This window comes from Agelaius tricolor, unplaced genomic scaffold (assembly GCF_023055355.1).
Source record: "Agelaius tricolor isolate 1412-34295 unplaced genomic scaffold, bAgeTri1.0.p SCAF_5, whole genome shotgun sequence".
Lineage (NCBI taxonomy): Eukaryota > Metazoa > Chordata > Aves > Passeriformes > Icteridae > Agelaius > Agelaius tricolor.
In genome coordinates this window covers 2968630-2992500 of record NW_027269265.1, presented here as the reverse complement: position 1 = coordinate 2992500, position 23871 = coordinate 2968630, and the positions used below count along the sequence as shown (strand labels likewise).

The following is a 23871-nucleotide window of genomic DNA, read 5'->3' as shown; positions in this document are numbered from 1 at the left end:
CAGATTTGATGCTGGATGGACTGGGGAGAGTGATGAGAAAGATACAACCACTGGTATTTATGAAAATGTAAAAGATCAGGAAAAGAAACTCCAAATTCAGGTGCCAGTGCCTTTTCTAAAACCAAAGTCAGAAAAGGAAAAAGGCAAAACCAAAATAACCAAAAGCAAACCCCCAAAAAACCAAACAAAACCCCCAAGCTATGTATGGCATCACTTCAGTGGTATGTATGTCAAGTCACCAGTCGGTTTCAACGGGGTTTTTTGGTAATAATAGCAGAGTTGCAGGACAATTACAGCTGACAGCGTGTGAAAAGTGGTTTTGTCATTTTAATTTGCCTCTCAATACCTCTTGGATCCTCTGGCATGCACAAATGCCATCTGCAGTGGCACTGGGAGAAGCTCTGCAACTGGTGAAATAAACAAAATTAGCTGAATTCAGTTTATCAATTTCTTAAATGCTCCATTTTGCTGTAATTGCATCCTGGATGAAGCAGTTTTTGGTGCCATCAAGGTTTACAGGTACTTGTTGTTCATGATCAGTGAAAGTTGAGATAAATCTGGAAATATCCATTGGGAAGCAGTGGCTGTTCCCAGTGCTGTGATAAAACCTTGTGAGGGATGAAAAACTGGCCATGCCCTCTGATTCCTCAGCAAAATTAATACAAACTGCTGTAAAAGCCCCTTTTACCAAGGATTACTCCAGTAATTAAATGTATTAATTCTATTAATTGTATTAAATTTATTAATTCTGATTCATTTATTAATCCTGGATTGCAGCTGGTTAACAAGGAAATAACCAAGCTTCATCCAGGGCTTTTGGGGGTGATAGGAGGGATAAATGTCCCATTATTAAACTGTTAATCCTAGCAAACCTTCCTCTGAAGGTGCAGAATTATTCAGGAGGGTCTGCAACCTGCAGCCAACAAATAACCTGATGCCCATGTTGATATTTGGGTTATTCTTTACAAATAAAAGTTTGTTGTATTTTTTTGGAGGCATAAGGAGCTTTAAATGCAGCAGGGAACAGAAAAGCACAGATGACAAGAAGTGATTCTGCAGGCTCTGTTTCCCGTGGGGCAGCCTGGAGATCACTCCTTTGCTGAGCAATCTGTAGCTTGCATTTTGACTTTCATCCTCACAAACCATTTCATTCCATGCCTTGCAAAATGAGCTTGGTTTATGGTGCCTGATGCCAGGGACTCCTCTTGGTGCCTGATCCCTTTCAGTGCATCAGATAAATTATTGCTTTAATGGCAGGGTGCAAAAATGGGGCATTTTTTCATCAAAAGGAGCTTGGCCAGCAGGTCGAGGGAGGGGATTGTCCCCCCCTGCTCTGCTGAGACCCCTCTGGAATTCTGTTCCTGCTCTGGAGCCAGGCTGGGAGAGCTGGGGCTGCTGCTCCTGGAGAGGAGAAGCCCCAGGAGAGCTCAGAGCCCTTTCCAGAGCCTCAAGGGGCTCCAGGAGAGCTGGAGAGGGACATGTGTGTGACAGAAAGTTATTTTAAAATTTACAGAATGACAGAAGATCTAGGAACTGCCTTTTCTTCATGCTTAGGCAGGCAGTGAGTTCAGCACCTATCTGAAGTGGCCCATCAAAGGAAAAGCATTTTCCAGAGATTTCTGACATATCCAGGCTGTTGTCAGATAAAACAAGACCAGTTAGGTTCCTATCATCCATTGCTCCATGACCTTTTTCAGGTATATTCATTTAGTGATGATGGAGTGAAGCTGAAAGCTTTATTTATGGGATAGGGAGGTATAGGAATGGGGTTTTTGTTGACAGAATCACAAAACTTATTTTTTGTTCCCTTAAAAAGGAAGTAAACTTAGAAGTTTCTTTCTTCAATGAGGTGAAAAGGTATCTCATAGGATCTGGGGGACTTCACCTCAAATTTAAGGATGGCTAATGGGACAGAAGCCAGAAAGTCCCACCTGGGCAATTTACTAGAAAAGAAGAGAACAAAGAAACCAATCACTTCTGTGAGGTGTTTTACCAGGGGCAAGAGGACCTCTTGCACCTGGCTCGGTTTTTCTCTTTACAGAGTTTGGTTATTTTGCCTTTTATTAAAACCTTTTTGTTTCCAACACTCCCACAGAAGCCATCCTGCTGATTTTATGCTTTAGTCTAAGGTAGCTGAGCTATCTTGGGTGTGAAATATATCTCCAAAAGCTGATGAGACCTGGCTTGAGGAGACCCATATTTCAGGAAGGTGGGAGAGGAGCAGATACAGCTCTTTGTATTTGCACAGAGAGATGCTCAAAATTCAGCTGGAAATCACCCAAGTGACCTGATTCAAACCTGAAATTGGATCTGACTTTGAGGTTGATCCTGATCTGTGAAGAGGATTGGAGCACATGAACCCCAGCAGTGCCTCTGCCAAAAAATAGTCTGAGATTCCATGATAGACATACAGAAATAAAAAAACCTGTCAGCTAGAATTAATATTCCAATGCATTGATTTTGAGACAGCAGAACTTTGTTGGGTTTTTTCTTACAGAATTTCAGTGTGTGGTCAAGGCCACAAAACCTCTAAAAATTGCATTTGGAAGAGCTGATTTTCTTTTTTTGTCTTAGCTTTCAAATAGTATTTTCTCACTGTATAAAAAATTCATACAGGTTTTTGGCACAGCTAAGTTAACCTTTAGATGGGAAATTCCTGTTCATAGAATTGGAGACTTGTGCAGGTCAGGAGGGATCTCTGGGGATGCTCAAACCCAAGCTCCCTGCTCTGATGAGAGCAGCTTGCTCAGGATGTTTCCTGTGGGATTTTCAGTATCTCCAGCAACAGACTCCACAACCTCTCTGAGCAGCCTGTTCAGTGTTTTACCACCCTCACCATGAAAAGCAATTTTTCTTCTACTTTCCTTGAGTTTCCTGTGTCGATTCTTCCTGAGGGAGGTTAAAAAGCCAGTGCAATATTGCAAATTAAATTATTCTGTGGAATCCCCAGTGCTGTAGCTCTGAGAATTTATTTTGATTTTCCTTCCCCCCCAGAGAAGTGATGTGCAACAATAAATACATTTCATTTGCACCTGCACTGAGAGCTGTGGGGACACCTGGGGCAGGTGACACAGGTGTGGAATGTCACTCACTTTGCTGCACCAGGGAGTGCTGAGACCTTGCAGAACAGGGCAAGAGCAGGAGATTTTGTCTAATCTAACTTTTAACCACCCTCTTACACTCTTTGGAGGGGAAAAAAAGTCAAGAGCTGTGCTTAAATTTGAGGTTTTTAGTGCACATTTAGGAAGGGTCAGTGTGTTTTACCCTGTACAAAGGAGGGGGATGATGCTTTAGGTGCCTCTTACTGATGCCTTTAGCTCTGCTGTCATGTCATAACTGCTTGTGAAGAGTGAAAAAACTGAGTTTGGAACCTGACACTTCTGCTACAAAATCTGTTTGTTTTTGGTTTTTTTTAAATATATATATATACATTTTAGTTCTTTTTAGAAAATGTGCCTTTTTCTTTTTTTTTTTTTTTCTAAAAATGGTGATACTAATAAAAAAAAAAAAATGACACCCCTTTTAAAAATTTTACTTTGAAGCTCAGTGTTTTTACTTTTAGTTCTCTACTACCTCCCTCCCTTCTCCCTCCCTTCTTTGTTCAAATGGAGAGGATATAAGGAGAAATCAGATGCTGCATGTCTTAAGAGAAAGCATTCCCAAGGTACAGTAATTGGAGATTTCTTTTTTTTTAATTTTTTTTTGGTAGTGCTTCTGGCTCAGGAAGCTTTAAATTCTAGTTTGCTTGTCTCAGTCAAATGTTAGATTTACATGCTTCAGTTTTTTGAGCTGTATCCATGCAATTTCTTTCCAAGGGGAAGGAAAAAGCATCCTAAAGCTTAGAGGAAAAGTAGAAGTGTTGTGAGTCCTAGAGAGAAGTAGATGCTCATAGTGTCATGCAGTAATTCTTATTAGAATTGTTTGTGGCTGATGAAAACTGTGAATATTTGTTTCTTGCACTCTGGTGTGATTTGGCTTTTTCAATAAAATAAAAGGGAATTTTTTTTAGGATTGCTGCAGGTCTGGGTTGAGATTAATTCTGTCAGAGAAGGAACGGAGGGTTCCTTCCTGATAATGTTTTGTTTGCTGCTTTCTTTTGGATAATAATCTTTAATTTTAAGTTATAATTCATCTTTGCTGCAGCTTTGGAATGGAATGAGTCCCTGGCCATGGGCTGGAAAAGGGGAAGCTGTGTGGATTATAGCTCAAGGCTGCTGAGCTGCAGAAAACAGCCCTGACCTTTGCAGCAGCTGATGTCCTGCAAATTTATTTCAGAAAGTGGGGGAGATCTTACAGGAGCCATTAATGATTGCAGAAGGCTCCAAAGTTCTTGTCACTGGGCTCTCTCTGCCACCTCTAAAGCCAGGAGTGATTAAACTTCCACTGACTTCTAAAACCTTTCATTTAAAATGGAAATGCACGTGGTAGGTTTAGAGTTGTTCTTGTCATACCTTGTGTTCTTGTAGCTCCTGGGGATGTTGTGAACTCTTGAGAATTTATTTTGACATGCATAAATGCTTGCCTTTTGACTTCCTTTAATTATTTTTTTTAATGTGATTGGGTCCAAATGGAAAATGCCAGAAATCAAAATGTTTTTCCTGCCTCTTCTCACACAGTGAACCCAAGTCTGTTAAAGGTGAATCAGTGTAATTCAAGTAATAAGAAAGGACTTCTGCCTTTTCTTTTGTAAATTGAAATTCTAAAATTGTGTTGTGCATTTGATTTCCTCTCAAATCATGCTAGTTGTGGTAATGAATGTGCTCAAATTAAAAAAAAATTGAAATTAGGTGGTTGTGTGACAAATAGTGACAGTGATGAATTGAGAGGTGATGAAGTACAATGTATAAATGACAGCAATGTGAGACATTTTTAATTAAGAGCAATGGCCTTTTTAATGGCTCTTAAAAAAAAATAAGAAAAGGTTTTTAAATCTACAGGTTTCTGTAGCAGAACCTGAGATTCATTTCAGAAGGAACAACAGCAGCCAAATTATGTTCTCAGCTCCCTGTACCATGTGTCAGGCTTTTGTGTGACACCTGCTGCTTGCAAGACAGAATAATTTAAAAATCCTTGGGGGGAAAAAAATAAAAAAGAAGGCAGGAGAGGTTTTGAGACAGTCTGTATCCCTGCTCTGGTCTCTGTCCTGGCTGGAATGACAGTGCCTTTGTCCTTGGAGGCAGTGGCAGCCCTGAGCACTCCAAAGATGCTTTTCCCTGGGTTGATTTTGACTTGAGCACCATCAGACTCTGGGGAGAGAAGATCCACCCTGTGCTTTGCTCTTGGCAGGTGGATGAAAGCACCAAGGAGAGAAGCAGGTATTTAGCTAAAAAAGGGGTTCAGGTGTGAGCAGTTGGCCCCAGGAGGTGCTCAGCTCCTCAGGCTGGGAGGATGTTTCCATGTGCAAAACACAGTGCAAGGTTTCTGCTCCTCTGTTATTCTCCATTTCTTTGACTCAAGGTGAGTCAAAAGCCTCATGGAGATCAGGTTCTGCAAGGCTTTAGGAATATCTGGTCTGTGTTTTAAGGTTCATTTTTCAGATTTCAACTCTTTGGGGGGATTTTTTTCCCTCAGGGTTCATCTCTCTTGGTGAAACTGGAGTTGGTGTGATAGCAACCACTGATTTCTTCAGCTGAAAAAAATCCTTTCTTGATCCCATCTTCCTTCTCCAGCAGGGCTGAGCTTTTCACATGCTCATACTGTAGGTGTCTGTCTTGATTGGTGTTCCTGAAAAATGTTTCATTTCTAAGTTCCGGCAAAAAAAGAACCCAAAATTTGGCCTCATCTCCAAGGACTTCAATCCCTGAGGAAAATTCCAGAAGAGCTTGGGCTGGAAAGGACCTTAAATCCCATCTCATTCCACATCTTCCCAGATTGCTCCAAGCCCCAGTGTCCAACTTGGCCTTGGACACTTCAGGGATTCAGGGGCAGCCATGGCTTCTCTGTGGGCAACCTCAGAGCCTCCCCACCCTGAGTAAGGAATTTCTTCCTTAAATATAATCTAAATCTCTCTTCCTTTAGTTTTAACCCTTCCCTCTTCTCCTCTATCTCCCCATGTACAAGGTTGTTCCCCCTCTTTTAAAATCCCCCTCCAAGTTCTTGGAGTGTGGTATTTTCAGGGTCCCCCGTGGCAGGAAGGAAATGATGGATCTGACTCCATGTTCTTAGGAAGCTAATTTATTATTTTATGATATTATATTAAAGAATGCTATACTGAAACTATACTAAAGAATAGAGAAAGGATACAGACAGAAGGCTTAACAAGACAATAATGAAAAACCTGTGACTCTCTCCAGAGCCTTGACACAGCTAGACTGTGATTGGTCATTAAGTTAAAACAATTCACATGAAACCAATCAAACAATCACCTGCTGGATAAACAATCTCCAAACACATTGCAAAGCAGCAAAACACAGGAGAAGCAAATGAGATAATTCTTGTTTTCATTTTTCTCTGAGGCTTCTCAGCTTCACAGGAGAAGAAATCCTGGGATTTTTCCAGAAAATATGACAGTGACATTGGAGGCTGCTGCAAGGTTTTCCCAGAGCCTTCTCTTCTCCAGAAAAGTGTGCAGGGGTTTTCTGCAGGCCTTTTCTGCATCTGAGGAAGATGCACCTACAGAGGGATGTCTGTGGGAATGCTGTCAGTGCCAGGTGGGAACAAATCCATGAGAAGTCAGGGCCAGAGAAGTTTTCTGTCCGTGTGTATTTATGCAGATCTCAGTGAAGCTCAGCACCATCCCAGCCTGGTACCCTGCAGAGACTCCTCAGGTGTGGAATTTATGCTCCTGGAGGATGCAGAGGGATCCAGGGGCAGCCACAGCTTCTCTGGGCAACCTCAGAGCCTCCCCACTCTGAGTGAAGAATTTCTTCCTTGAATCTAATCTAAATCTCTCTTCCTTTAGTTTAAAACCTTTCCCTCTTGTCCTCTCTCTATCTCCCCATGTAAAAAGTTGTTCCCCCTCTTTTAAAATCCCCTCCAAGTTCTTGGAGTCAGGTCCAGAGGGAGATTTCTATCCCCATGGATTTATGGACAGTCAGATCTCAGTGAAGCTCAGCACCATCCCAGCCTGGTACCCTGGAGAGCCCCCTCAGGTGTGGAGTTTGTGCTCCTGGAGGATGAGCAAGAAGAGATTCATTCCCCTGTGCATCTGAATTCTGCCCCTGGGCTCCCTCAGCCAGGCTGTGACACGCCCTGGTGGCTCCCTGGCACCTGGGACACCCTGAGCTGCCACTCTGAGCCCCTCAGGACACTCCCACTGTCAATCCTGTCCTCATCCTCAAGAAACATCACTTCCCCTTCCTCAGGCTCAGCTCCAAACCAGCAGTGTCAGTCTGTAAAATCCCATGCCTGCAAAGCACACTTGGAATATTTTAGGTTTTTTTTAGGATGTTTCTTTTCAGACTGCTGACAAACCCTCCCCAAAGACATATTTTAGTGTTCCCTGTCTCACTATGAACACCCCCTGGGGCTGTCAGCAGCAGAAACTCCTTTTGGTTGAACTCTCAAGGGTTTTAATAATCCTTTCACTGTCAAATTATCACAGAATCAAATCCCAGAAAGATTTCAGTTGGAAGGGACCTTAAAGCTCATCCAGTGCTGCCCTTGCCATGGCAGGGACACCTTCCAGGCTGCTCCAAGCCCTGTCCAGCCTGGCCTTGGACACTTCCAGGGATCCAGGAGCAGCCACAGCTGCTCTGGGCACCCTGTGCCAGGGCCTCCCCCCCTCACAGGCAGAATTTCTTCCCAATATCCAACCTAAACCTACTCTTTTCCAGTTTAAATCCATGCCCTGGCTCCTGTCCTTCCATCCCTTGTCCCCAGTTCCTCTCCAGCTCTCCTGGAGCCCCTTCAGGCCTTGGAAGGGGCTCTGTGTTGAGTTTTATCTTCTTTTTTTCTCCAGGATGGGGATTAAATGCTCAAGATGATATTTCTTGTTGGGACTCAGATGTTTATCAGTTCTTATCTCTGTCACAGCCTCACAAACCCTGAGTTCTGCAGCACTTCACTCTAACAAACTAAAAATGGAGCCCATCTCTCTCTCTACAAGGCCTTTTAAGGATAAACTGTCCAATTAAGAAATGATACCTCAATTATTTTCACTTTTAACCCAATAACCAACCACCCGTGCCCACAATGGGGACTTTTTTGTCCAATTACACAAAACCACCCAAACCCATGGAGAAGAAGGTGAAGAAGAAGGAGCAACCTCCACCCTGAAACCTCCATCTTGCTCCATACATATTACTATATTTTAAAACCTTAAACTCTAAGTTTCCCACCCTGTGATATCACACATTTTCTATTCAAACCCCACACCCACAATCCCAGTTCTGTCATTCCATTTTGGGAGCTTCTCCAGGGCCTCAGGTCAGTGCAGTGTTCTCTTGGGGGTCAGAGCCTGGCAGCACAGAAAGTCTGAAATTCTCTGCAATTCCCAGGGTTCCAACAGCTCTAAGCTCTCCCTGGATCCTTTTCTTCTCCAGCCTGAGCCCCCCCAGCTTTGTGCTGGTGACATTTCTCTGGATGCAGCCCAGGGCACATTTGGCCTGCAGACGACACGGCTGGGTCCTGTTGATCTTCTCATCCACCTCACCCTCAAACCTTCCTCCCTGGGGCTGCTCTCCATCCATTCTCCCTCCAGCCTCAATTTGTGCTTGGGATTGCCCTGACCCAGGTGCAGAACCTCACATTTGGCCTTGGGAACTTCATTTCAAATGCTTTGGTTCTTCCACATCTTGTAATTGATGTTGATGTTCCCTTCCACGTCCATGAACAGCACAAAAGTGAGGAATTTGTTCTTCCCAAGTGGGAATAATTAACACAGGGTGGGGAAAAGCTACTTGTTCCTTTATGTTCCTTCCAGTAGAGAGGCTGGACTGGACTCCAGGAGGAATTTGAGGATCACTCCTCCACAAACTGCTGTTTTTCCAGAGATTCAACCACATCTCTTCCTCTTTTTTTTTTGGATGTTGAACACAACACCCTCCAAAGGCACCAAACTTCCACCCTTCCTCTGCAACTTCCCCAGGATCATTCTCTCAGAGGGATTTTGCAGAATGCAGGTGGAACAATTCCTGAGCACCTCCTGGACAGACCATCTCTGCTCTTCAAAGCCAGGCTTATTTCTTCTTCCTGCTCTTCTAGTGGAAAACAAGGATGTAATTCCAGTTATTTTGGTGAATCAGTTGTTTACCACAACACAAGGGCTAATCCTCTGTTAATCCCCATGCTCCTTACAGATTTTGTTTAGTTTTTCATCAGTCTGTGTCAAGTCTGTCTGCTTTGGCAAAGAAACAAAAAATTGTGCTGGAGAAAGGTCACAACATCTGGCTGAGCCTGGCTGCTTTGTGCTGTAGTAGAGTTAAAATTGGAAATTGTGATGGCTCAGGCTTTCTCAGAATGTTTTTAGAAGAGTATAAAAAATTCATTTGGGTGATTCAAGGAGGAGACAGGTTAGAGCTCTGCTTGCTGTGGAAAAAGCAACCCCAAAACAGCCCCTCTGGGTGTTTTCCATGACTTTGGACTTCCCAGCAAGAGCAGTGACAGATAAATCACCATTTCTTTGGTCACAGTGCTATTGCTGTTGTCAGCTCTGCAAATTCTGTGCACCCCACGTTCAGTGAGACCTCAGCAGCGAATTTTGGTGAAATCCAAATTATTGTAACCCAGCTGTCTGCACTGCTTGGCTCCTGCAAGCTCCAAGCCTGAGATGATTTTGATTTGCATAACAACGTGCCTGTTGTTTAATCCTGACAGTCAGGCTGTGTGTCATGAGGTCGGGCTCAGAGCTCAATCAGTTCCAAATCTGGAAAAACACAATCAGTGCACAGAAAAAAAAAACCCCAACCACCAGAGCTCTTAGTGGCTTTTCAAAGAGCTACATTCTGTTCTGTGCCAGAAATTGCCCATTCAGAGGCTCATTGAGCTGCATTTCCAGCTCTGAGATATTTCTGAAAGGGGAGAAATGCAGGGGAGCCGTGGGAGCCTCTGTGTTAGAGCAGAGCAGCTCTCATGGGAGACAGGGCTGAAATTCCACTTTTTAGTGATGAAAATACCTGGGGCAGCCACCTGCTCATCACACCCACCTCTAGTATTTCAGGATCCATTACCCTGCCCCCTTTAAGAGAATATTTTGGGTACTTCCCACCCCAAAATGAGGGTGGGAGGGGAGTGATGTGAATTGTCCTCACAGATGGTCTTCAAACTGCTGCTTGTCCTACTCAGGTTAAACCCAGCTGTAAAAATTCCTCAAGGTAAGAAATAACACAAATTCAGGCATAATGGAGCTCTAGATTTTAACCTGTGTGTAAATCATCCTTCTCTCTCTCTCTGTCTTTGGGGTTTTTTTTCCCTCTTCCCCACCTAAATTCAATTTATTTATTCCTTTTTGCTGCAGCCATTCACAGTCTAAAGCTGAGCCGTAACCATGTGGACTGGCACAGTGTGGATGAGGTGTATCTGTACAGTGATGCCACAACATCCAAAATTGCAAGGACTGTCACACAAAAGTTGGGGTTTTCCAAAGGTAAATCTTTCCCAAACTTTGTAAAGAATATTGTAAGTGCCAGCATTTGGAGTTTAACTCCAAAAGGTTTTAATGTGAGTAACCCACTTTGGCCATTGCATTTTTTACTTTATATGAGTATTCAGAATCCTTAGCTTGTGTAAATAATGGTAACTAGATGTGAATATTTTTAAATTTTATTCCATTTGGATGTGAACATTTTAAAATTTTATTTAGATTACATATTTATTATATTTTAATTTTATATTTATTTTAATTTAATTTTAAATTTAAAAATTATAATTTTATCATAGTTTAATTTTATTTTGATGGGTTTGGATGCAGCAGTTAGCACTACGTAACAAATACATGAAAATATTACAGTGGCAGAGTCCAGAAGCTAAAATTAGAATTAAATTAGAATTAAATGTAAAATTAGGATTATTCCTGTAATAATATAAGGATTACAGTTCCTTTTGCAACCTTCATTTTACTGCTGGGTACTTCGATATTGTGATGCATTCCTTAAATACATGACCATACCTTCCCTCTCCCCACCTCCACTCAGCCTTTACTTCTGTTCATAAAACAGAAGTATGAAGTGACAGGAAAGGGCATTTAGACAGAAATTATTTCCAGTAGAAATTCAGGCTCATTTAAACTCAACACTCCCAGTCAGGCAGCAAAGCTGAGATGGTTGGAAGAGAGGGGGGAGTCTCTCAAGGAAAAAGCAGGTTATTTCCATCCTAGAAAATGGGAACTTGTCCTGTGCAGGACACCAGAACAAGAACCTGCACATTTGGTTTGTTCCTTGAAGAGACAAGGTCAGGTCACAGCTCTGACTTTATTCTGCATCCTCTGCCCTGTAATTAATGCCCTCTTACCCCCCAGGACTCCTGGGTGAACACTTAATTAATGTTTCCTTAAAAAAATAATATAATTCAGTGCTTCAGTTCCAGAAGAAATGATGTCATTTATCCAGAACACCATGGGGATAATGTGTAATAAATAATGAGATCTGGCCCAAACAATTTGTGGAGGAGAAATATCAAAGAGAAACTCACTTGATAAACAAAACCTGTCTTGGGTAAAAAATGCCCTCAGTGGGTTTGGGGTGTTTTCCTCCTGTTTAAAACCAAAATAAGCTGTTAGTTCCAGTTTTGGAGGCCAGCACTGGTGCCTGGTGTGGTCCCCTGAGTGTCACTAGAGGGGGATGGAGGCACATTGTGCCCATGGGTTTGTCAGCACAGCAGGGAGAAAATGCCCACATTTACCCTGGGGAATTGGGTTTGGGTTTGGTCACTGGGCTGAAGAACAAGAGGGGAAATTTCAGGTTGGATCAGCTCAAAATAAAGCAAGTTTTCCCTATCAAAATGATGAATTTTAAAGGTTTTCAACGTGCTCTTTTAATTGGGGTGGATAAAGTGACAACACTTATGTGGACAGGTCATTTCCATGATCTTTCCATGCTGTGGGAGTAAGGGGGAGACAGAAGGAATTTCATTGATTGAGGCACCCAGGAGAAGGATTTTGTGTTGTAGAAGTGAGTGCACAGTTACACAACTGTTTTCTGAAGAGTTGGTCTCCAAAACATGCCTGAAATTAATTCCCTTTTTGAAATTAATTCCCTTTCCAGTGGAGGTGGCTGTTGATATCACCTGGCTGCTCAAATCTTTCAGGGCTTTAAAAGTGCCTATAATTAAAAATATAGGCACTTTTATTGTGGCAGAACATACTTAATTGGAGGGGGTTTTATTTGCCATCAGGTGCAGAATCCTGGAATTCCTTGGTTTGTGATAAGGCAGAATGTTAGCTTTAAAATTCATCTCTTTGGGATGTCTTTGTGCTGTACACACATATTTAAAAATAGATGCTAATCCTTTAATTTTATGATTCTCTATTATATTACCTGATTTTCAACGTGCTGGCCTGAGAAAAGCCAAGCAGAGGAGAGCAGTGCAGCTGGCAGAATGCCACTGATGTGGGATAATGTTCTTTCTGCAGCTTCAAGCAGTGGGACAAGGCTACACAGAGGCTATGTAGAAGAAGCCACATTAGAAGACAAGCCACCCCAGACCAGCCACATTGTGTTTGTTGTGCATGGCATTGGGCAGAAAATGGACCAAGGAAGGATCATCAAAAACACAGCCATGTGAGTGCCTTGGAGTGTTTGAAACAGCCTTAATGTGAGTGACAGCAGAGTCTTTGGTTTGGGCTGAATCTCTGCCTGTTTTCCTCATCCTCCTCTTCTCCTGAGTCATTAATCTTTGTGTTGTGGGTACACTGGTTTTGATGTTAATTGGAATGTATGAATTTAGGGAGAGCCGTGAGCCAAAGAGCAAAGATTTATTCTGATTTTATCACCAGCACTTGTGACTTCTGGGGAAATGGTGAAGAGGATGTAGCCTCAAGTTGCAGCAGGGGAGGTTCAGCTTGGATTTCAGCAGGAATTTCTCCATGGAATGGTTGTTAAGCTTTGGAAGGGGCTGTCCAGGGAGGTTTGTATTTGCTGGGAATGTCCCCACAAAGGCAGGAATGATGAATCTGACTCCATGTTCTCAGAAGGCTGATTTATTACTGTATAATACTATATTATATTAAAGAATACAGAAAAGATATTATTAGCTAAAAAGCTAATAATAAAAACTTGTGACTCTTTCCAGAGCCCTGACACAACTTGGCCCCAATTGGCCAAAGAGTCAAAACAATTCAGAATCCAATGAAACAATCACCTGTGGCTAAACAATCTCCAAATACATTCCACACAGGAGAAGCAAATGAGATAAGAATTGTTTTCCTTTTCTCTGAGGCTTCTCAGCTTCCCAGGAGAAAAATCCTGGGCGAGGGGATTTTTCCAGAGAATGTGAATGCCACACAGGGAGGTTTGGAGCCCCCATCCCTGGAGGTGTCCAAGGAGGTGGCACTCAGTGCTCTGGGCTGGAGACTGTTAGGAAAATTAATCCACAAACACAGAGGTTTATGTCCAAGAAGGAGACAGAGGAGTCCTTTGGCTTTATTTGAATAAAGGGAGAGGCCATGGGGCATCCCCTGGGATCTCTGACATTTTTGGAGGATGCAGCCTCCTTTTTATCCCAATTTCCCAGCCACATTTCCCTTTTCTCTTTCCCCACTGGCTGAGGTCCTTGAGAGGTTCAGACTCCCCAAAACACCTGATACCAGAGATTCCCCTCTAATGTATAACCCTCCCTTTTAATTTTTAATTGATATGGAATTTAGGGATTTTTCTTCCCCATTCTTTCTTTCATCTTTCAATGTCTAATTTCATTTATCAGCAAACCTAAAGTTTATTTGTAAAAACAAATATATTTTTCCATTCATCAATCAGTGGAATCCTTCCCATTGTTTCTTTTATCTCCCAGTGCTGGTTTTATCAACCAGCAGACCCACAGCTTGTTTGGAAAGACAAATCCAATATTCCTCTCAGGACAAGGTGGGGATTGGACTTGCTGACTCTTGAGGTTTTTTCCAGCCTGAAGGATTTTGTGTGCAATTCTGGCTCCTGTGGTTGGTGGCTTTGCTGAGCAGGGAGAGGTTCCTCATTTGGGGAATGTTGTTCCTCAGTGAATTCAGTGAATTCGGCAACAGCTGGGAAGGAATTGAGCAGAACATTTTTGATTAAGTGGTATGGGAAAGTTAATCGTTGAATGGAGTCTCTCAGAGCTGGGTGTTGGGATAGTGGGCAAGCAAATTGCATCCTGTAAGAGAGGGGGAATGGGGAGACACAGGAATGTTGTCATTCCTAGCAGGACAGGGGCCCTCCATGGATGGAGCTGTTGCTGTGTACAGAGCCTGGCTGAACAGCAAAATGGGACCAAAAAGGCTGTGGAGTCTCTTCACTGAATGTCTTTTGCTTTGCAAGTGGCTCTTGGGAATGACATTTCCCAGAGCTGTGGCTGCTCCATTCCTGGCAGTGTTGAAGGCCAGGTTGGGGCCCTGGTTTAGTGGGTGGCATCCTCACTCATGCCAGGGCTTGGAACTTCATCCTTTACAACCCAAAGCAATCTGTGATTTTATGCACCTGAAAAGATGGTTTTGAATCCTAGAAGCAGAATTATCAAGTCCTGATGGCAGCTGTGTGGGGGACGAGGTGGCGCTGAGAATCCCTCATTAGCCTGAAAAGGTGTTAATTACAGCTCTGGATGGTGCTGTAGGTGTGTCCCAAATAGCTCCAGGTTCCTTCAGCGCTGACAAACCCAGCGGCTCCCGTGGGAAGAGCTGGGATTGCTGGGATTTTGTGGTGGGAGCTTTGTCACCCTCCCTTTGTCACTCTGGGTCAGTGCTTGTGTGCTCTGTGCCATCCTGTCATCGGCCTCTTGTGTCCCCACAGCTCCTGGTGCCACTCCAGCCTCCTCTGGGGTGCCAGGGTAAACCTTTTGATGTCACTTGTGTGTCACTTGTCACCTCAAAGCACCAACCTGCAGCTCCCCACCCCTTTTCCTGCCACTTCACTGCTCTGTTATTCACTTTGTTTAAGAGCCAGCAATCCAAAGCAGAGAGAAAAAAAGGATCCACAGCCCTTGGCTCAAAGTTAGTCACCAAAATCAATGTAAAAACTTCCATTTTTGTGGGATGGAATCACACAGAATGCAGATAGCCTCAGTATAAGCTGCTGTTTTAACAGTGGCCAGAAATAAAGCTTCAGCCTTGGAATCATTAAATTTTTCTGTTTCATCTTTCTCCCTCTTCCATTCTCCATAGATACAGGCATATGTGGGTGGATTAGCTCAGCTCAGGTCACAGTGCAGAGATGTTCATTCATTCCATAAGTCCTGCTCTAATTGGCAGCCCCAGCATATGAAATACTTTCTCAAAAAGGGACACAAGACTTTATGTGCTTCAGTAAATCTCACTCAAGTCCTCAAGAAATACCAGACAGCATTGCATAGCCTTTTAAAATGCTAATTATTGGCATAAATTGTGCATTCTGCACAAAATTTGCAAATTAAAGCATCATTTTAGATTGAAGTATCTTTATTTTTTTTCTTCCTTTTTTTTTTTTTTTCAAATAACAGTTTAAAACTTATCAGTGAGGAACATCCCATATGTTGCAGGGAGAGATTTCAGAAGGAATGTCTGCCAAGCTCTCACAAGCCATGCTGGCACTTTCTGTTAGCACCTTCATCCATGATATTTATGTGCTGCTTGGTTCTTGGGGTGGTTTTTTACAAGCTTTTCCATTAGGGACAACACTGGTGCCTTTTGAAAAAGAAAATTAATAAGAAAAAGTATTTTTTGACCATTCACTCTTTTAAATCAAAACTAAGGAGAGACGATGTCAGTGGGATTTTTTTTTTTTGCCTTTTAAATGCACATTTTTCAGTAGGAAACCTGCAGCTGAACCCCACCAGAGCTCATTTGACACATTCTGTCCTCAGGTTAGCACCTTGAGAAGAAGCTGGTGCAGCTCCCAGGGTGCTGCTGCATCATTAGGCCGATCCTGCTGGTTACAGAGCTGAAAACAGAGACCCCTTGTCCAGGGAAATTCCAAATTATCTGTGCTAATTTCATTAAGGACTGCAGCTCAACCTCCTCATTAGCCTGGCTGGATGCTGTGGTTGCAGGGTGTCCTGTGAGTAGGTAAATGGAAAAGATGCCATCTTAGGGATGCTTGGATGAGCAGGTCTGTGGTGGATGTGACATAATTTTGTTTTTTTCTCTGTGTAGTTAAACACATTTATTATCTAAATGTAGCACAGCAGCTGGTGCAACAAGCTGCTCCTGTCAGCACTGATATTCCCTGGGACTTTCTGGGGAGAGACAGCCCCTCCTCCAGGCTGGAGCAGAGATTCAGCTGCCCCAGCAGGAGCTCTGAGCTCTGTTGGTACCACAGGGATGCTTCTTTAAGGGTTTATAATCTGTATTTCTGCCTAATGCAAAGCAAGGTTTTATGGCAGAATGTACTTAATTGGAGGGAGTTTTATTTGCCATCAGAATCCTGGAATTCCTTGGTTTGTGATAAGGCAGAGTGTTGGCTTTCAAATCAATCTCTTTGGGATGTCTTTGTACTGTACACACCCACATGCTGTTATTTGGAATGTATTTTTTTCCATGGAAGTTGATCTGTGGTTTTGTTGAATTTGTGGGTGAATGGGAGGGAGAGGTGTTGTTACACATATTGAGTGTTGGCTCTGCCACCCAAACCCATGAAGAGGAAGGTGAAGAGGAAGGTAAAGAAGGACTAGCTTCTGTCTTTAAACTTAAACTTAAAACTTCTGTCTTGTTTTATACATTTTATTATATTCTAAAACTTTAAACTCTTTAAGTTTTTCACCTTGTGATATTACACACTTCTGTTCAAACTGCAAACTCGTAATTTTAGTGCTATTAATTAATTTTGGAAGCCTTTTCCACAGCTAAGGTCAGTGCAATGTTCTCTTGGGGAGGTCAGAGTCTGTCAGCACAGAAAGTCTGAAATTCTCAGCATCCAGGACTCCAACATCTGAGTATAATTTAGAATCATGGCATGGTTTGGGTTGGAAGGGAGCTTAAAACTCATCTCATTCCTTTGGCAGGGACACCTCCCACTGTCCCAGGCTGCTCCAAGCCCTCTCCAGCCTGGCCTGGGACATTCCAGGGACCCAGGGGCAGCCACAGCCGCTCTGGGAATTCCATCCCAGCCCCTCCCCACCCTCCCAGCCAGGAATTCCCAGTTCCCAATCTCCCACCCATCCCTGCCCTCTGGCACTGGGAGCCATTCCCTGGCTCCTGTCCCTCCATCCCTTGTCCCCAGTCCCTCTCCAGCTCTCCTGAAAGTTCCCCTCAATGTCACATTTTTCACCCCAAACCTTCTCTTCTCCAGGCTGAGCAATCCCAGCTCTCCCAGCCTTTCCTCACAGGAGAGCTGCTCCATCCCTCTTGGGATCATCCTGGTGGCCTCCTCTGCCCATCCAGGAATGTTCTTCTCCATGTTCCCACCCTCCTTTTCAGATCTCCTGTTGTTTCACCTGACCCAGGTGCAGGTCAGACCTTTCACCTGCCTTAGGCAGGGTTCAAAGCTTTAGGCTGGACTAAATTTCATCATCTCCTGTGCTTGGGGAATGAGTGAAGTGACTCTGCTGTGCTTTTCCAGAGCAGCTGCAGTTTTGTGTCACTTCTGGGCTGCTCTCAGCCTGAGGCTGGGCTCTGCCTCTGTCTGAATCTCCTGTTTGGATTCCAAATTCACATTTGTCTGTGCTGCTCCTCACAGCCCAAAAATTGCTGTCTGCACAAGCACCAGCATCTTGGCCTAATCACCAATTACATTTTTATTGCAAGTCCCATTAGAAAGCATTTTAATTGTGGATTATCATTAGGATAATTACTTTGGAATAGCTATTTTGGTACATTTCCATTGCTATGCAAGCCTGGGCAGAGCCTCTCAGAAGCCTTTCACTGCATTAATGTGTGCTGCTAGAATCTCAAATGAAGATTTTCCTGTAAAATCTTTTCTATAATTTTAGCTCTTCAGGTATTTGGTAGCTTCATGTTCCATTTAAATCCTTGCATTGCATTAAATACATATTAAATGCTTGTTTTTCATCATTTGGTGCAGGAATTAAGCACCCAGCTGGTAAATACTGCCTTACAGGTTTCAACTTGAGCCTGTCTTGCCAGAGAAGTTCAGGCCAGGAGGTAAAAGGTGACAGTTAGGGCATGAGATGCTTTTGGAACAGCTTGTTTTGTGTGTATCTATTACCTAACACATGGCTGGGTGTTGGGCAGGAGCTGTAGCAGCCTGCTCAGGATTTGGGTGGATCCCCAGGGCTGTTCCTATTCCCAGCCTCCTTCCATCCCTTGTTTCTGCCCTTTCCCTGCTCACAGCATCCCATCTGTAAGCTGGTGTAAAAAAGTGGGATTGTATGTGGATGCTAGTCCTTCTTTACCTTCTTCTTCATGGGTTTGGGTGGTAGAACCAACACTCACCATCTGGAAGATGCATGGAGTGGGTGCAGTGGAGCTGGGAGGGGACAGGGAGTGCAGTGCTCTGTGCCAGAGCAGGGCAAAGCCTTCCTGCCCTTTGGAAAGCAGTGCTGGAGGGGAATCTGGAGCACCTGGATCTCCCAGGATTGTCCCAGGATCCTGTGATCAACCAGCAAAGCACCTTCAGTGCCTCTGATGGTGCAAAATCCTGTTACTCTTCAAAAGGATGGAGTGTGGATCCCAGTTGTGCTTCCTTTGTTTGCACCCTGGAGTTTCCATCTCTCCTCTGGAGCAGGATGAGTCTGTGTGTGTTGTGGAGCAGCAATTTTCACAGCCATTTTCACAGCAGTTTTCAGAGAGCAGCAGTGGCAGAACATGACTTGAGTCTTGAGCTGCTCTTTGAAACCTGCCTGTAGGGAGAGTGGAGTTGGCATTTCTGCAGCTGAGCTTTGGGAAAAGCCTCTCCCTCCCATTTCCTCATCTCTCAGCACAGCTCCACTTCCATTGCTCACTTCAGCTCAGCAAACTGAGCCCAGGCCAGCCCTGAATTTCCTCAATAAAGTGCTATTATTTCCTCAAGGAGGCAGTGAGTGCTGCCTGCCACTGACACATTTTCTGAAAAATACTTTTGCCAGGATTTTTTCTCCTGAGAAGCTGAGAAGCCTCAGAAAAGAAATGTAAACAGTAATTATCTGATGGGTGTGGAATGTGGTCTGGAGATGGTTCACCAACAGGTGCATCTCAGATTGGTCTCATGTGGTTGTTTTTACTTCATGGTCAATCACAGCCAGCTGTGTCAGGCTCTCTCAGTTTGTCATGGGTTTTTTTATTATCATTCCTTTCTAGCCTTCTGATGAAATCCTTTCTTCTATTCTTTTAGTATAGTTTTAGTGTAGCATTTTTAATATATCTCATAAAATAATAAATCAGCCTTCTGAAACATGGAGTCAAGATTCTCATCTCTTCCCTTGTCCTGGTGACCCACAAACAGCACAAGAGCTGCCCTCCCTTTGAGGGAGCTCCAGGGGGGTGAGAGCAGTTGGGGAATGGTTCAGAGCATCCTTCCCCAGTTCTGTGACCAAAATCCAGGAATGGATCCACATGGCTTTGCAGGGAGGAGTCAGAATTGAAGTGGTTTTCTTCAGGGAACATCCCATAGCTCTGTTTCTTGGAATCAGGGTGATGTGACTTTAAACTGACACAAAGGGGAGGTTTAGATGAAATATTAGGAAGGAATTTCTCACTGTGAGGATGGTGAGGCCCCTGGAACTGAGGAAGAGGTTGCCCAGGTGGCTGCCCCATCCCTGGAATGTCCCAGGCCAGGCTGGACAGGGCTTGGAGCAGCCTGGGATGGTGGAAAGGTCCCTGCCCATGGCAGGAGGTGGAGCTGGATGGGCTTTAAGGTCCCTCCCAACCCAAACCATTCTGGAATTCAATGATTTTATGAAATCAGAGTGAGAAGCTGGCACGTTTGAGGCTTAAAGATCATTCCCTATTTCTCTCTCATGGATCATCTGACTGAAGAAAGTCTGCAAAGATAACTTGACATTAAAATGAATAGTTTCTTCAAGCTTTCAGCATTTTGCTCTGTTAACATCAGCATCATTCTGCCAAATTTGGGAAGCAGCTGAAGCTAACTCAGTTTGCAGCTCCCCTGTTTTTAATGGAGTATTTGTAAATCCTACACAGAACTAGTGGCATGAGATTAAAAACAACCCCTCAGTAATAATTCTAAATATGTTAACATACCTGTGGAATATACTCAATTTAAGCAAGGATGTATATCTGGGAAAATATGGGTTTGTTATTTATTATTTTAATCAGGGAAAGGCAGCCAGGCACATTTTATTCATGGTGTATCTCAAAGTACCTATTTTCAGGCCATTACTTCTTGCATGGAAAATAGCAATATGTCAAAATTCTTTCAAGGTGTGCATTGAATCTGTGCACGAGTGGGTTTTCTTCTTAGAAAAACCAGAAATTAGAGTTGTTTCCTTGTGTTTCAATGTATGGCTTCAAGTAATTGTTGCTCTGGGGTCAGTATTTCAACATGCATTTGCATCAGGTGAATTCTCTGCCTGTTTAGATGAGAATTTATGGCTTCAGTTGGTGTTAATTTAACAAGTGAGTAGAGGGATTTGCCATCTAATAAAATTTTTAAAAGAAATTTATTTTGAAGAGCCAGAAGAAGGAAAAAAGAAAAATAACCTCATCTTTATAGCAGAACAGATGAGCAGGTGTGTGTGGTGGGGGTTTGCATATGTCTGTGGCTGCATTGCCTGGAAATTACAGCCAATTTTCTCCAGAATTTCTGTCAAAATCAGTGGGGGATGTGGTGCAGTGCCACTGGATGTGTTGCACTGGGAATTTCAAGGATTGCTGGGAGATAATGAGAGGGTGTAAGTGCAGCTCTGACAGCCTGTGACACCCGTGGGGTGACAGGTGATAAAAATGGCTCCAAACAGAACTTTTGTGCACTTGGACCAGGATGAGGATGTCTAAGGAAAAAAACATTTCTTTAGAGCTTGGAGTTTGGTGTTCTCGTGGAGCTGAGTGGTTCTGTTTGGGCAGGATTATTCCAGCAGGAGAAAAGGATCCAGGGAGAGCTCAGAGCCTAAAGGGGCTCCAGGAGAGCTGGAGAGGGACTGGGAACAAGGGAGGGAGGGACAGGAGCCAGGGGATGGATGGGATTTTGGGAATTGGGAATTGTGCCCTGTGAAGGTTGAAGGGTGCCCAGAGCAGCTGGGGCTGCCCCTGGATCCCTGGCAGTGCCCAAGGCCAGGCTGGATGGGGTTTGGAGCCACCTGGGACAGTGGGAGGTGTCCCTGCCATGGCAGGGGTGACACTGGATGATTTTTAAAGTCCTTTCCTAATCAAACCCTTCTGGGATTTTACAAATTTGGGACTGTTGTGCTGGACCACAGCTGGACAACCTCAGCTTCCCTGAGGTGAGCCTACATCTGAGTAAAATCAGCCTTTGCATTTCCTGGATGAGGATACAAAGCCAGCTCAGTTTTTAGGAGGGGAAACCTGAAGCTTTCCCCAAAAGGTTTGGCAGAATTGCAAGGCCACATTATTTTCTCCAAACTCCTGTTTCTTGTTTTGGCTTTTATTTTAAAAATCTCTCTGAGTCAGTTTGTGAACAGCTTTAGTAAGAACTGGACCCTTTCAAACAGCAAAAAGCTCTGTAGTTGTTAGATTTAAAGATTTAGAGGTTTAGAGATGTCTAATAGCTGTTCCTCCACAATATTTCCAGCTTCTACTGATAATAATAAATAATGTGGATGGTTTTTCTTGCTCTAATAGGACCAGGTTGTTTACCATTTCTTTCACCTCAAGTAGGTTTTGCTGTGTAAAATTCTGTGCTTTGTTCAGACAATATTTCTCTGCTTTTACTGCTTTTAATCTGAGCCACTTTAATTTGCTGCTTGGCTAATTTCCTTCTAAATTTTACTGTTTCTGAATTCCTCTTTGCTAGTGTCAAAACTTAACCCCAGCCTGCAGCTGCAGTGGGATGGGGAGGAGAACTGGGAAAAGGTAAAACCCATGGGTTGAGATGAGAATTGTTGTTTATTATTATTATTATTATTATTATTATTATTATTATTATTATTATTATTATTAATAATAATAATAATAATAATAATAATAATAATAGGAAGTCTGGGTCTGGCCATATTCCCCCCAGCTTCTTGTGCAGCTCCTTGTTGGCAGAGCATGAGACACTGAAAAATCCCTGATTTAGGGGGAGCACAACCAAAATATCAACATTATCCTCATCCTTAAATCCAAATTGTGCTGTACCAACTACCAGGAAAGAAATTACCTTCATCCCAGCCAAAACCACCTCCTTCAGGCAGAAGAAGTGAAGCTGGCTTGGCAATACCAAGGAGCTGGGGGCATTTTCAAAAATCTCCTTTATTTTGCTCACTCAGGGACTCCAGGAATGTTGATCTGTTCACTGGAATTTTATCTTCTTTATAATCTAAGATTTTCATGCTGCACTTGGACTCTCTCATGTCCTGTTGTGTGTGGGGGTGGCAGGGAGGGTTCTGTGCCAGGCAAGGATGGCTCAGCTCAGGCCTTAAATCAACCCTGATTTAAGCAGATCCTCCTGCTGAATTATTTTCCCCCTTATCATGGGAAGGATATTCTGCTTTATTTAAACCTTTGCCATCTCTTTGGACAAGAATCCAGGAGATTAGGAGTGCAATCACACCAGGCTTTAAAAATAGAGATGCTGAGCAGTTGCATTTCTGGGCTGTTTGCACAGGCCTGCAGTGACAGCTTTGGAAAAAAGGATGTACAGGATGCTGCTTCCCTTCTCTGCTTTTTTTCTTCCTTTCCCCCTTTTTTTTCTTCCTTTCCCCCTTTTTTTTCTTCCTTTCCCCCTTTTTTTTCTCCCTTTCCTCCTTTTTTCTCCCTTTCTCCCTTTTTTTACTCACTTTCCCCCTTTTTTTTCTCCCTTTCCCCCTTTTTTTTCTCCCTTTCCCCCTTTTTTTTCTCCCTTCCCCCTTTTTTTCTCCCTTCCCCCTTTTTTTCTCCCTTTCCCCCTTTTTTTCTCCCTTTCCCCTTTTTTTCTTCCTTTGTTTTTTTCCTTCCCCCTTTTTCCTTCTGCTTTTTTTCCTTTCTCCCTTTTTTATTCTCCCTACTTTTTTTCCCTTTCCTTTTTTCCTTCCCCCTTTTCTCCCCCTTTTTTTTCTCACTTTCTCCTTTTTCTCCCTTCTCCTCTTTCCCTTTTTTCTTCCCCCTTTCTCCCTCACTTTCCCCTTTTTCCCTTCCTCCTTTTTTCTCCCCCTTTTCTTTCCCTTTCCCTTTTCTCCCCCTTTTCTCTCCCTTTTATCCCCTTTCCTCCTCTTTTCCTCCCCCTTTTCCCCTTCACCCTTTTATTCCTTTCTCCTTTTTCCCCCTTTCCCCAACTTTTCTTTCCTCTTTTCCCCATTTCATTTCCCTTCCCCCTTTTTTTTCTCCCCATTCCTCCTTTTTTTTTTTTCTTTTCTTTCATCAGAAAATTAATGTCAGTGATGGAAAAGCGTTCTCACTGCCTCTCGCAAAAATATGGTACATGATTAATCTGCTTTTTTAGTAGCATAATGAACTTTTCCTGTGGGGGAAAAAAAATTTAAAATAAATTTTTAAAAAATTAAAAAATAAGGGAAATGAGAAAAGGTAATTGTAGAAAACGTTTTGGGTTTTTTTGGTTTTTTTCCAAACCATTTCATTCCCTTTCCTACCTTCTCAGAACAGAGTTTGGGCAGAGTTATCCATGTAGGATTTTTGGGTAGCTCAGGATTGCTCAGCACATGGGGCAGCTGAAGCAATTCCTGTCCCAGGTGCTGGCAATGATTTATCCTCACCTGTCTCACTTCTCCTGAAGAACAGAGGAGCATTAATACACCCAAGGAAAGTGCCTCAGCTCAGGGATTAAACTCACTAAAAAGCATTTG

The 23871-nt window shown here is 43.2% G+C and overlaps 1 protein-coding gene across 2 annotated transcripts in view; it reads left to right on the top strand.

Moving 5' to 3' along the window:
- DDHD1 (DDHD domain containing 1) overlaps positions 1-23871 on the top strand; it is a 66810-nt gene that overhangs the window by 15555 nt on the left and 27384 nt on the right. Inside the window, exons 3-5 of one of the 2 annotated variants that reach the window (XM_071426115.1) lie at positions 3563-3664; positions 10397-10525; positions 12509-12656. In XM_071426115.1, the coding sequence (XP_071282216.1) occupies positions 3563-3664; positions 10397-10525; positions 12509-12656 (379 nt within the window). The remainder of the gene's footprint in view (positions 1-3562; positions 3665-10396; positions 10526-12508; positions 12657-23871) is intronic. The other variant, XM_071426116.1, reaches the window with a different exon arrangement.